Source organism: Lissotriton vulgaris, chromosome 12 (genome assembly GCF_964263255.1).
Source record: "Lissotriton vulgaris chromosome 12, aLisVul1.2, whole genome shotgun sequence".
NCBI classification, from domain to species: Eukaryota; Metazoa; Chordata; class Amphibia; order Caudata; family Salamandridae; genus Lissotriton; species Lissotriton vulgaris.
Window position 1 is genome coordinate 256875958 of NC_141700.1, and position 13786 is coordinate 256889743.

General features: G+C 43.1%; 1 protein-coding gene across 1 annotated transcript in view; it reads right to left on the reverse strand.

The window, feature by feature from the left end:
* Positions 1 to 13786, reverse strand: part of CFAP20 (cilia and flagella associated protein 20) — a 524034-nt gene that overhangs the window by 467130 nt on the left and 43118 nt on the right. The window contains exon 2 of the mRNA XM_086946428.1: positions 4315 to 4394. Within this exon, the coding sequence (XP_086802554.1) occupies positions 4315 to 4394 (80 nt within the window). The remainder of the gene's footprint in view (positions 1 to 4314; positions 4395 to 13786) is intronic.

Consider the following 13786-nt stretch of genomic DNA (forward strand, 5'->3'; position numbering starts at 1 on the left):
TTATTGCATTGCAGGAAACCTGGGATACAAACAACAGTTTCTCCCGAGATGGCTATAGCCATTTCTGTATACCTGCAGTGGCTAGTGCAGCAGGAAGAGCCAAGGGAGGATTGCTAAGCCTTTTTAAAATAGACATCAAAGGTAGTCTTAAGAAATGTGACTCAGGATCCGAGCAATGTTTAATTGTTGAACTGTCTCGTGTAGATTCTCCCAATATTTTGTTTATAAACTTTTATAACTCCAACGCATCAGACTGTACATCATATAGTCTAGATAGATTGGATTATTTTCTGTCAGTCTATAGTCAAGACGTTAATGCTTTTGAAATCATATTTTTGGGTGATTTTAATATACACCCTTGTTCACTTATGTGTGTCTGCGATGACTCAGAATCCCCTCCAAATTGTGCACTTGTCCATCTTGAACATAATAAACAGGGGGGTTGTCTAGAGACCTTCCTAGCAAGATGGAACCTATACGAATCCAGTTGTGGGGAGGGGGGGAAAGGGCCCCTACTTTTAAGGGAACAGACAATGGCCTTATTATTGATTAAATTTTTATTTCAGCATGTTTTTTATCTAAAGTTTTAATGTATAGAACTGTGGTCTCTGCCTTCAGTGATCATAATCCAGTCTCCCTGGACCTAGTAGCTTCTGAGCTTATAGGGCGTAATCATGGCCCTTGTTATGATAAACGAGCACTTAAAGTAAAGGACCAGGGTCGTAGACTGAAATGGGATAGTATAATCCCAGAGCCTTTTGTACAAGAGGTACTTTCGGAGGCTAAGGAGGAGGTCGGCGTGTGTTTATCCAGTGTGTCCAATGATAGGGAGGTGATTCTTGCATTCAGTAGCATATGTAGCAAGATAAATTGTAGACTTTCTGTGACCACCAAACCTAAGTTGAAGCCCATTAAAAGATGGTTTGATCACAAATGCTCAAAAACACATTCTGCATTGCTTAATGCTTTAAAAACTGTTCCGAAAAATCGTGATCTTATCACTTCCAGTAGAGCCCTATATAAAAAGGCTATTGCAGAAAGAAAAAAACAGATCAAAGACGAAGCCTGGACACAACTCACTGATCCAGCAATACTAAAAAATAGTGGGGAATTTTGGAGAATTGTCAACCAACCCTTACTTACTGGGGAGGAAAATCCCCCCCTTGAAACTAATATCCCTGATGAGGGTTGGATCAAACATTTTAGTGACATCTACTCAGGGCACACTAATGTTGAATCCAGGGAGCAGGAGGTTAATATCACCCCCACTGGGAACCAACTGCACTTTGAAGTAAAAGAAGTATTATTTGCTATAGACTGTACCCTGAAAAAAAGGCACCAGGACCAGATGGTGTTCCTGCAGATGCCTTTAAATGCTTCCCTAACTTTTGGTCAAGACTACTTTGCAGGGTCTTTAATTCCCTAAACCATGATAACATTCCAGAGTCATGGAAAACATCTATAATCATTCCCGTATTTAAAAAGGGAAATAGGCAGGACCCTGCATGTTATAGACCAATCTCACTGATAGATTCTTCAGTTAAGATTTTAGGGAGAGTTATATTAGCTAAATTGAACGAATGGGTTACAGAGAATAGCATCTTGACCAATGTGCAATACGGGTTTAGACCCAAAAGAAGCACCCTGGATCAATGCCTTAATCTCCACCTGCTGATCGAGAAATATACCAGGGTCAAGGAGGGGTCCATGTACCTAGGTTTCATGGATCTCTCCTCTGCGTTTGATATGGTAAACAGATCAAAGCTATGGTCAAAACTGCTTGATATGGGCCTGGACAGGACTATAGTTAATTTATTGGCCGACCTGCACTCTGGCCTTACTGCAAAGATTAGAGTCTCCTCGAGTGGAAGGTGTACCGATGTTTTTGCCTCTGAAAAAGGAGTTAGACAGGGATGCATACTGGCACCACTGTTGTTCACGTTATATGTGAACGCTCTGGAGCCTGCTCTTAGGGGCGTGACCAGCGATATTCCGCGTGCAGGGGATCAGGGGATTCCTGTTCTCCTTTACGCTGATGACGCGGTTCTCCTAGCACGTACCGGGGTGGGGCTTCAACGACTCCTGGATGCCTTTGAATCTTTCATGGGCTCACTTGACCTGAAAATAAATGCTAAAAAATCTCAGGTTATGCTTATGGGTAGGGCATCTAGGAGACCTTTTCACAAAATCTTTCTTTGCGGGCAGGAAAAGCTTGCTCGCGTACCCTCCTTTCCCTATTTAGGGATCACCTTTGATGAGAAGGGTAGCTGGGGTCCCCATGTTAATAATAGAGCAACCATGTTGGCAAGGACATCCGCAGCCCTTCACGGGTTCTCTAAAAAACTTGGGGGCAGGCCAATTGCAGCTATTAGTAAAATCTATAAGGCCAAATGTATTTCAGTTGCATCATATGGTGCCTCATTGTGGGGTTATAGGGGAGGGGAATCTTTACAGATAGTGGAAAACAAATTCTTTAGATCTGTTCTTGGTGTCCCTCAGTCAACCCCTTCCTATACTGCCCATATGGAATTAGGGGAAGGCTACATCTCAGACCTGATAAAAACAGCACCTTTAGTTGCCTGGCTGAGGTTGTGGCTTAATAAAGAAATTCCTCTAAATCACATTATATTGACAGACTGTCTGTCTCTGGACAAAGTGCATAACATTAGGTGGCTGACTTATATTAAGGAAACCTTTTTGAGGTTGGGGAGGCCTGAGCTTTATACTGTAATTGATTCTATAACATCTAAAGATATTGTGTATACAAAACATGCAATGAAGGAGCTTCTATCCTTGGAGAGGGAAGAACGAACTGAAAAAACCCTGTGTCAGGGCCAGTATAATATTGTCTATACCTAATGGCCCTGATAGCTATCTGAACATGGTGACTCATCCTTACCACAGGTTTATTTTAACTCGTTTTCGTCTTAATTTGATACATTTTAACCTTGGTTTTTATCCTGTATGGAGTACCCCAGAAAAGGCGCCACCCTGTTCCTGTGATTATTTCTCTGAGCAAAATACCATGCACTTTATAATGTTTTGTAGTTACTACATTGATGCTCGGAGAATGTTCCTTGTACCTATACTTAAGGAAGCTGGATTCATTTTAGTTAAACCTGCTCTTATTTATCTACAACTGTTACAAACTCCCAGGATTATGTTTCATGTGGCTAGTTTTCTGGTGAGAGCTATTAGGAGCAGGAATATCAGATTAAAAAATGTGTCTACCTCCCTTTGTAGCACAGACTGTGCACTTTAGTTAGATTGTTTGTAACCTTTCTGGGACTGTAATTATAGAAACCACTGTAACAGGGACATTAGATGCTAGTAATGATTATTTAGCTGGGGATTTCCTTAGTATTTTTTAAGCTCTTTGCACATTAGCACCTTGCACTTTATATTTTTCTTGTCGATATAAACTGTGTTATGGTGTATGATGATTTTTAACTTGTTACATTTTAACTGTTTTTTAATTGTTCTTAATGTATGTATTGTTTGTATTAATGTAGCATATATTTTGCCATTGACTTTGTATGATATTAAGTTATCGCAATAAAGTATTTTGACTGACTGACTGACTGACATTTTAGGGAAAAGCACCAAACTGCACACAGTATTCTAATATTTGAACAACTTACACAACTGTGGAACCTTGGATACCGCAGCACTAGAGTTATGGATACTATGGTGTGGAAAGTGCATCAGAGGTTCCTGGGTGCCGTGGTTAATTTTTAACTGAAGGTGGCCGTGTCACATCCAGTTGGCGACACCCTCAGGCATAGGCATCAATCCCTGTCACAGCAAGATCAATAAAAAGTGTTCTAGGGTTCTAGCTAGATGGTTGTCTACTTCAGGGATGAATAATAGTATATAGAGACAATGGTTTCCATTAGAATACCATAATGTTTCTAGATTCTATTAGCTCACTTTACCAACACTATACCTATTATGGTTCTTGCTATTGTTATGTTGCTTTATTCACAATGAATGTAACCTCTAAAATCAGCTGAATTTAGTGACCATCTTTCTGTCCCTCTACACCGTGTAAAATAATCACTCACTCTCCGAGCTTCATTGTGACCTCAATATTTGTTATGAGACCCCATATCAGTACTCCATACAATCCTCTCCGCAAACACGCTTAAATATTTACTTTGCAAAGGACATTCTGCTGGAAGATAAAACAACCTTGTGCATTACATTACTTAATGCTGATCAATTGAGTCCACACTTTAATGCAATACTGAATTTTAGGTTTGCTCTCATTCATCAAGGTATATCACTGCACACTGCTTTAAAACCTCCAATTACCTCACATTGGTCCCTTCAATCTCAAGCACAAGTGACTGAATGTTGTTGTCAGTGATTCGTTTTATATGACCGTTTCGCACCTGTGAAGTGGAGAAAAGAGACAGTTACAGGGATGGCGATATGGCACGTAAATGATAGGTATGGTATAAGAATACTGAAACCAAAATATTGCCCGACAGGAATACAGTGTCCAAAATATAGCTTACAAAAATAGTGCTAGAGTTAATAACAGTACATAAAATCTACACCCAATGGGACAATATTTTTGTAAACAATATTTAGCACAATATTTCTGTGAGATGATATTTTTGCTAAGAATATTCTGACATACAGCCTTATGAGGTGCCACATTACACAGTAAGTTCATATTTGTTATTCCTACCTTTATATCTATTAACCTAGACTGAAAATGCAATGTAGCTGTTAGAGCGATGCAATGGTTGCAATATTTTGGTCATGACATTTATCAGTTTTATCTAGAGATCTGGTAACCCCAAGTAGTAGAAGTCCCCCTTAAATGGGAATGAATTGAGAAAATGTCACCATGTGCATACAGTTACATGCAATAGTCCATCACAACATCGAAAGTAAGGGAAACTGGTTCAGGAAAATTTCAATGTTTCCTCCAGTGACACAACTCAAGACAAGTAATGCTACAAATGGGTACCATGTGGTTGGGGTATTCAGAAAGCAACTCGTTTTGATTCAAGTTTTGAATGGGTTCTCTTGCTTTCTGTAGAGGTGCGTCATCTTTGTTCAGGTGTCCTCCATTTAAGAAGTAGCTACAGCTGTGTTGCTTATCAGTTATTGAGATGCATTGGGCAGAACGTAGCACATCTTTGACCCTGTTTTTGCGTTAACATTCTATTCGACTAATTCATAAGAAGCAGACTTGGTGAGGATATGCTGCCTTTGACTCTGAAGAACTTGCAATGTGTGCGAAGCGCAAAGTTTAGCAAAAGTAACTAGCATTTTTGGTGACCAACCTTATTTCGGCTGAGGAGCTTCTGCAGGCCTTTGGTTTCATGCTGTTAGGGTGAACAAAGGTAACCAGAGTCTCTCATTCTCTCTTTTTCTGTCTCACACTTCATGTCATGATCCATGTCGGTGTGTGGCCTTGTGCTCAACTCTCACACACGTCCCCAGGTGCACACAGCCCCACAGAACTAAGTCACACTTACAGTCCCTATATGATGTCCGCTGCCTCCTAACACAACATTCCAGTCCTGTACGGAAGGAGGGGAAAGATCTGTCCATTTGCAGGCTCCTGACACAGCACCCTTTTGGAATGAGCGTTTGCATAGCTCACAGGGTAGGGTTTTGTACTGTAGACACAGGCAGAGATGTACACTATGCACACATATGACATAAATATAAAGAAACATACACCCACAGGACATCCATCCCCACACATACAAACTCATCCACATTCACAAGAGCTCACACACCATCAGATCTACATGCACCCACACTGCCAGTACAGCAGACATGGTGCTACCACAACAAACAGACACAGAAGTATACAGGGTGGAAAATGCTGGAGGGCTCGTTGGGAAATGAAACTCTGTGGCATCAACTCTGATTTTGCTATTCAGGGATCACCTACATCGAGAAATTAATGCAATCTTAACAAAAATGCTACCAAATGAAACATTTCCTTACCAGAAGAGCACCGGGAGGGCTTTATACTTCATGAATAAGAGACACGCCTACGTATGGTTCTGGTAGTGGCAGCAAACAAATAGAGATCAATTGAAGATCTCACAGGAAGGAGTCAGTGGTATAACTTAGGGAAATAGAGAGACTTAGAAATTTGATTCCCTCAAATTCACTTTACAAGTTTTTTGTATTCCCTACCACTGAAGAAAGATCAACAATATAAATACAAACAAAGGAACTGCATGAAAATAAAACATTATACATATTCAATGCAATGTAAAAATGTCTTTGTAAAAAGGTAATAATCTGATATTGTATCACGGGTCATAATGTACAACAGAGCTTTCATAGATTTGTTATTTAGTGAAATATTTACATGATCATGAATGTTTGTGGGCTTTACATTTAAGTAATTACATTCAAAACATTTCACAATACATAAAGAGAGCAAGGGCTAGGGGAGGAGATGGAATGACAAAAGGGTAGTTCTCTGTTTCCGTTGGTGTGGTAAAAGGTCAAGGAAGGTGAAGTAGAATATCACATTAGATGATCAATTGAGATTGAGTTGAGTAGGCTAGAGAAGGTTCTGAACTCTGGGCTACCCAAGAATATTTTGAAAAGCTGGGTCTTTACATGTTTCCGGAATGTGATGTAAGAGGTTATTTTTCAGAAATCAGGTAGCAGAGAATTCCATGCTGAGGTACCGGCCCCTAAGAAGAAATGTTGCTTGACTAAGGTAGTTTTGAACTTGAAGATTTCTAGGAGGAGAGTACAACAACACCTCAGACTCCTTGAGCTGCCAGAAATTGTCATGAAGCAATGTGGTATTTACTCGCATATGGCTGTGTGTACTATGCAACATAACAAGAATTGAATTCTGGCTGGGATCAGGAGCTAATTTAGGTCTTGAGAACAGATGTGAGGTTATCAAATTGTTTACCTGAGTATCCTACTCTAGCCACTGAGTAAAGGCGTTGAGGGGGCAATGTATGACTGGAGTACTCCCACCACAATGGCATTCCCAAATTTCTGCCTAGATATGACTAGTGAGAAAATTGCTGTATTGAGATGTTTAAATGAAATGAAGTGGTGAATTCTCTTTAGAGATTGCAGGTATTGGAGGATTTTTCCAAAATGTAGATGTGGAGGTGAGTGTGTGAGTCAAATCCACAATGGTGCCTAAGGATTTAGCTGAAGGTGTAATGGATGGGGAGAAACCATCTAGATTTAGTGAATCCAATAGAGAAGAGTTGTTTTGTTCTTTACAAGTAAGTTGACAGCAAGAGGGAACTCTGTTTTGTAGGGTTAAGGAGCAGAATGTTGTCCAATATCTATGAGTAGAAGAGGGATAGGCCTCCTATTATTGGAGTTGCCTTTGGGTTTCAAAGTCTGGGAAAACCAGTCTTTAGTCAAGGATGAATCAGAGTTGTGCAGCTGCAGGGTGGTTGCCACAGATGCAGGGTATCACACTTGTTTTCTGTAGGTCCTGAAGTCGCCGACTCTGGTCTTTTCTTTGTCCTTGGTTGCAAGTGGAATCACATATCTGAGGTTCTGGTGCCATGGGTGCCCCTTAAATTCTAGTTTTATGGGTATTAAGGGTGTAGGTGTTATGTTATGTTATGTAATGTTAGTGGACTCTTATATAGCGGCTGACTCACCCAGGGGCATCTCAGAGCTTACTCAGAAGATAACCAAAGCAAAGATCTAATGACGGGCAGCAGTATCAGAGACACAAACTTAGGTGAAAACAGTCACTGGACTACCAGCTCCAGAAACAAATCCACCCATGAGATGACCACATCTATGGTGTGTGCCACCTTTGCTACCCAGAACCCTCTATTCTGCCACCTTCTGTGGCTGTACAGACCCGGTAGCCCACCCTAGTGTCGTGACTAGCCTTCATGGGGTGTACATCTCCTGACTACTTAATTGTCCTACCTGTCCAGGAGCAAATGTGCCTGGGGTAAGGGGATGATTATTTTCTCAATAGGGAGGGCACCTGGATGCGTATCAGAGCCGGTGTAAGCTTTGAAGCACCCTGTCTTGATGTGCCACTTCTCTAGCTATCCTGTCAGGGAGGGAGGTGTCACCTGTTTCCTAATTAGGCCTCTGTTTCTGACTCTTGGGAGTGTTCACACCTCCGGTCAGGGGGTAAGATTCCTGTCTTGGCAGAAGCAGCTGTAGGCTGTCAGCCAGGGCACAGGAAAGGCTGGGGCAACCATGTGGGCAACCTCTAAGGTAGTCACCTGGTTGCATGCCACATCACATTCAACATGGGAATAGTGTCATGTTTGATAAGACAAACGTTTTTGATACCAAACAGGACTATTTTCAGTGGGACCATAATGGAGCTGGCAAGGTGGAGTATTATGTAGTGATGCTGGTTGGGCTTCGCTATGTAATAGTCTCCCAATGACCCAAAGATAGTCCTTGTATTCACAATAATAAATCCTTAGAGCAGTCTTGGCAGAGTGGCAAAGAGCACTCAGGCTTTACAAGAAAAATATGTTAAGCGTTTCAGAGTACCAACATGGACGATAAGTAAATGACACAACTGGAAAGAAATCCAACACCAATCTATAAAATAAAGCTGACTTTTCAATAAATTTAGATACCAAAATGAAGACAATCAGATAAGTATAACCCGAGTTATGGGTTTTAGAATGAAAAATAAATCAGTGTAATTCAGTACTGCAGAACTTCAAAGGTAAAACGCACTAGTGACAATCGGTCACTTGCAGGTTGAATTGCATGGAACCCTCTGGGGGTTAAGATGATGCGGGTCCCAAGACCAAGCCACGACAGTCAGTTAAATTTTACCTAGCCCGTGAAGCCCGACTGCAGAGTTGTCCTGGCTGACCTTGGTGCTGAAGCGGGAGTGTGGGGGAGCTGGTTTTACCACTGGTGACTAAAGAGGTGTAAACAGTCGACAAAGGGGCCACTGCTGTGTTTGGCTGAAGGTGCTGCAGAGTACCCTTGGGTTGCAGCGTTGAGTAAAGGTAGTGGTAGCCGGACTGGCCACCAACAAGCCTTGGCAGCGGTACAGTCAGCAAGAAACTATTTTGATGTCTGGAGGTCTGGGGAGAAACGGTAGCCACCTGAAACTTTCTGGAGGTCAGGATTTTGTTTTCTACAATGCACTGGACCATTGACTTTTGGCGACTCCTCAGCGCACCCGATGACCAGTGATTCTTTGGTTCCAGGAGCGTGCTTTACCTGTGGACTGCAGGGGACTAGTGCCACTAATCCAAGGGAGCTCTGGAGTTGCCTTTGAGTTTCAAAGTCTGGGGGAACCAGTCTTTGGTCCGGGATGAATCGAAGTTGTGCAGCTGCAGGGTGGTTGCCACAGATGCAGGGTATCACACTTGTTTTTTGTAGGTCCTGAAGTTGCCGACTCTGGTCTTTTCTTTGTCCTTGGTTGCAAGTGGAATCATATCTGAGGTTCTGGTGCCAGTGGTGCCCCTTAAATTCTAGTTTTATGGGTATTATGGGTGTAGGTGAAAACAGTCACTGGGCTACTAGCTCCAGAAACAAATGCACCCATGAGGTGACCACATCCGAGGGTGTGTGCCACCTTTGCTACCCAGAACCCTCTATTCTGCCACTTTTAAAAATGGCAGAAACCTTCTATGGCTGTAAAGACCCGGTAGCCCTCCCTAGTGACGTGACTAGCCTTCAGGGGGTGGAACATCTCCTGACTACCTAATTTTCCTACCTGCCCAGGAGCAAATGTGCCTGGGGGCAGGTGGGTGATTATTTCCTCCATTGGGAGGGCACCTGGATGCGTATCAGAGCCGGTGTAAGCTTTGAAGCACCCTGCCTTGATGTGCCACTTCACTAGCCATCCTGTCAGGAAGGGAGGCGTCACCTGCTTCCTAATCAGGCCTCTGTTTCTAGCTCTTGGGAGTGTTCACACTTCCTGTCAGGGGATAAGATTCCTGTCTTGGCAGAAGCAGCTGTAGGCTGTCAGCCAGGGAACAGGAAAGGCTGGGGCAACCATGGGGTAACCTCTAAGGTAGCCACCTGCTTGCATGCCACATCACATTCAACATGAGAACAGTGTTAGGTTTGATGAGACAAATGTTTTTGATACCAAACAGGACTATTTTCAGTGGGACCATAATGGAGCTGGCAAGGTGGAGTATTATGTAGTGATCCTGGTTAGGCTTTGCTATGTAATAGTCTCCCAATGGCGCAAAGGGATTCACAATAATAAATACTTAGAGCAGTCTTGGTAGTGTGGCAAAGAGCAGTCAGGCTTTACTAGAAAAAAGTGTTAAGCATTTCAGAGTACCAATATGGACGATGAGTAAATGACACAACTGGAAAGAAATCCAACACCAATCTTTAAAATAAAGCTGATTTTTCAATAAATTTAGAGACCACAATGAAGACAATCAGATAAGTATAACCAGAGTTATGGGTTTTAGAATGAAAAATAAATCAGTGCAATTCAGTACTGCAGAACTTCAATAGTAAAACACACTAGTGACAATCGGTCACTTGCAGGTTGAAAATACATGGAACCCTCTGAAGCTTAAGATGATGCGGGTCCCAATACCAAGCCAAAACAGTCAGTTAAATTTTACCTAGCCTGTGAAGCCAGAGTGCAGAGTTGTTCTGGCTGACCTTGGTGCTAAAGCTGGAGCTGTGGGGGAGCTGGTTTTACCGCTGGTGACTAAAGAGGTGTAAACAGTTGACAACGGGGTCACTTCTGTTTTTGGCTGAAGGTGCTGCAGAGTACCCTTTGGGTTGCAGCGTCGAGAAAAGGTAGTGGTAGCAGGACTGGCCACCAACAAGAATTGGCAGCGGTACAGTCAGCAAGAAATGATTTTCATGTCTGGAGGTCCAGGGGAAACAGAAGCCAACTGAAACCTGCTGGAGGTCAGGACTACGTTTCCCACAATACACTGGACCATCTACTTTTGAGCGATCCCTCGGAGGCCCTGATGGCCAGTGATTCTTTGGTTCCGGTACGTTGTTTTTACATGTGGACTGCAGGGGACTAGTGCAACTAGTCCAAGGGAGTCTAGAGTTGCCTTTGGCTTTCAAGGGGTTCTGTGTCCGAGGAAGCCAATCTTTGGTCTGGGAAGAGTTGCAGTTGTGCAGTATCAGGATGGTTGCCACAGGTGCAGAGTATCACGCATTTGCTTTGTGCAGATCCTGTTATTGCAGACTCGGGTCTCTTCTGTGTACTCTGTTGCGATTTGAATCAGAACTGAGGTCCTGGTGCCAGGGGTGCCACTTAAATTCTAGATTTAGGGGCATTATGGGTGTGGGTGCCAGTGGCCCATGGGCTTCAAGCCCCAGTGGCTATTCTGCCCCTTAGGTGACCACATCCGGGGGTGTGTGTCACCTTTTCTACCCAGAACCCACTATTTTACCACTTTTAAAAATGGCAGAAACCTTTCTTAGCTGTACAGACCAAGTAGCACACCCTAGGGGTGTGTCTAGCCTTCTGTGGGTGTACACCTCCTGACTACAATAATTTCCCACCTGACAGCGTGCAAATGTGCCAGGGGGCAGGGGCGGACTGTTTCCTCAGTTGGGAGGCAGCCTGGTTGTATACCAGAGGCGGTACAAGCTTTGAAGCTCACTGCCTTGATGTGCCACTTTACTAGCCACCCTGTCAGGGAGGGATGTGCCACCTCCTTCCCATCCACACCATTATTTACAACTCCTAGGAGAGTTCACTCCTCCTGGCTGGGTGTCAAGTTCCTGTGTTGGCAGCAGTAGCTCTAGGCTGACAGCCAGGGCATGGGAAGGCTGGGGCAGCCTGGTGGGCAACCTCCAAGGTAGCCACCTGGGTTCATCCCACATAGACTCTGACACAAGAATCATCTCAGAGGTGATGAGGCAAGTTGTTTGACACCAAACGGACATATTTTGGCAGTACCATAATGTAGCTGGCAACCTCAGAGTTGCCCGGGTGCCAGTCCATATTAACCTCATGCGCGCTAGCGGAATTCCGCTCGCACGCTGAGATTTTTCAAAACGCATGTTACGTGACGAGCTGGGCTCGTCATCAGCGTGCGAGGAGGCTACGCCATGACGAGCCCAGATCGTCATCAGCGTGGAAGGGGTTAATACCCTAATCCGCGGACTTCCTACTAGTAGCCCTTCGTGGAAAGAGGCTACTATAGGGACATATAGGCTTGCACTTATATATCCATGCCTTTAATATAATGCACCCTGCCTCCTAGGCTCAGGAGGCCTACCTTAGGGGTGATTAGCATATATTAAAAATACTGCTTTGACCTTGCCACACATGGTGAAGGCAAAGTCGAGTTCAAGCATGTTGCACTACTCCTGCTGTCTGCAATGGCAGGGTTACTGTCATCTGTTTACTTGGGTCGCTCAGGGTGGCACAACAAGTACTTCAGGCCCTGGAGCCCCCTTTAACTCCCATGCCCCTGGTACCACTGGTACCATTTACTAGGGACTTATAATGGGGTTAGCATCCTTGCAATTGGGGTTACCAATTCACATACATATGTTTTTAGGGAGAGATCACTGGCACTGGGGCCTGGGCAGCAGGCTCCACTGCACTTTCAGTCATAACCATACGCACTGGGGCAAAACGAGGGAGGTGGCCACACAAAAAAGGCACTTTGCTACAGGAAAAAAAGTGATAAAATAGTTAAACAAACATTTCCAAGTTGTAAAGTGTAACAAATTCATGTGGCATATGAGACTCCTATTGGTACCTGCACACATCCTCTTTAATATGTACCTGAAACTTCTGGAGCATTTCCCAACCACCCTTGAACACTTGTATGGTAATGATACGCATATTTATCTAAAAATAAATCACAGATAAATACTGCATATCTAAGATTCAAAACTGGATGTCCACCTCGACAGCTCAAGCTGAATCAGTTTAAGAATGAGTTTCTCTTTCTTTTAAATAATGCAGATCTTAATGGTTTCTCAACAATAACACTTAATACAAGTGCAGCCATAATCATTTAATCGCATCCAAACATTTTGTAAACTTAATAGGAAGTCGACAATTACTAAACAGTGCCCTTAAAGGATATCTCTCTGTGTCCCTTGGGATCCAAAAGCAATACCTACCTCTTATCCCCATAGTATTTGTGAGATGAAGAATTCAGGGCTGTGCCTACTTCAAAATTCTTGAAAATCTGAATTATTTATCATACACTGTTCAGTTTTATATGAAATGATATGTTGGGGAAGAAATGAATGAGGTTGCCTCCAATTTGTAGTGTGTTCATACTTCTTCCTGCTTCCTGCTTCCAGTCCCCAAAACTTCACCTCTTCTATTCGAGCGTCACTATGTCAAAGGGGCTTCCACTAGTTGTCACTGTCGGTACATTGTATGTCTTCAATCTGAACCATTATTTCACTCCTCCAGCAACAAGCACAAGTGGGATTTCTAGTTATCCTGTCATCTACCTAATCAGACAAGCAGCCTGCTCTGCCTTTACAACTTGCTCACTGTGGTGTGATTTTGACCCTCGCCTCCTCCCCACCAACCTGGAAGGGATTGTTTTCCTCAGTATGTCACTCAATACGTCCCCTATGCAATACAGGATACCTAATTTTATTGGATATAATGCCTTACTAATTATCCACACTAACTGCCTCCTACAACATACATATATAGAAGTTAACGTAATATGGTTGTATGCAAATTGTCATAACAATATGATAGTGCTAAAACAGCATATTCGTATATATAAAGACAATAACCTAGATTGCCTTTTGCCATAATCAAAAGTGAGTGATTCACTAATGTCCTGTAACAATGCTCTATGAAAAGTAGTTGCTAGGCCATCCTGCCAGCAAT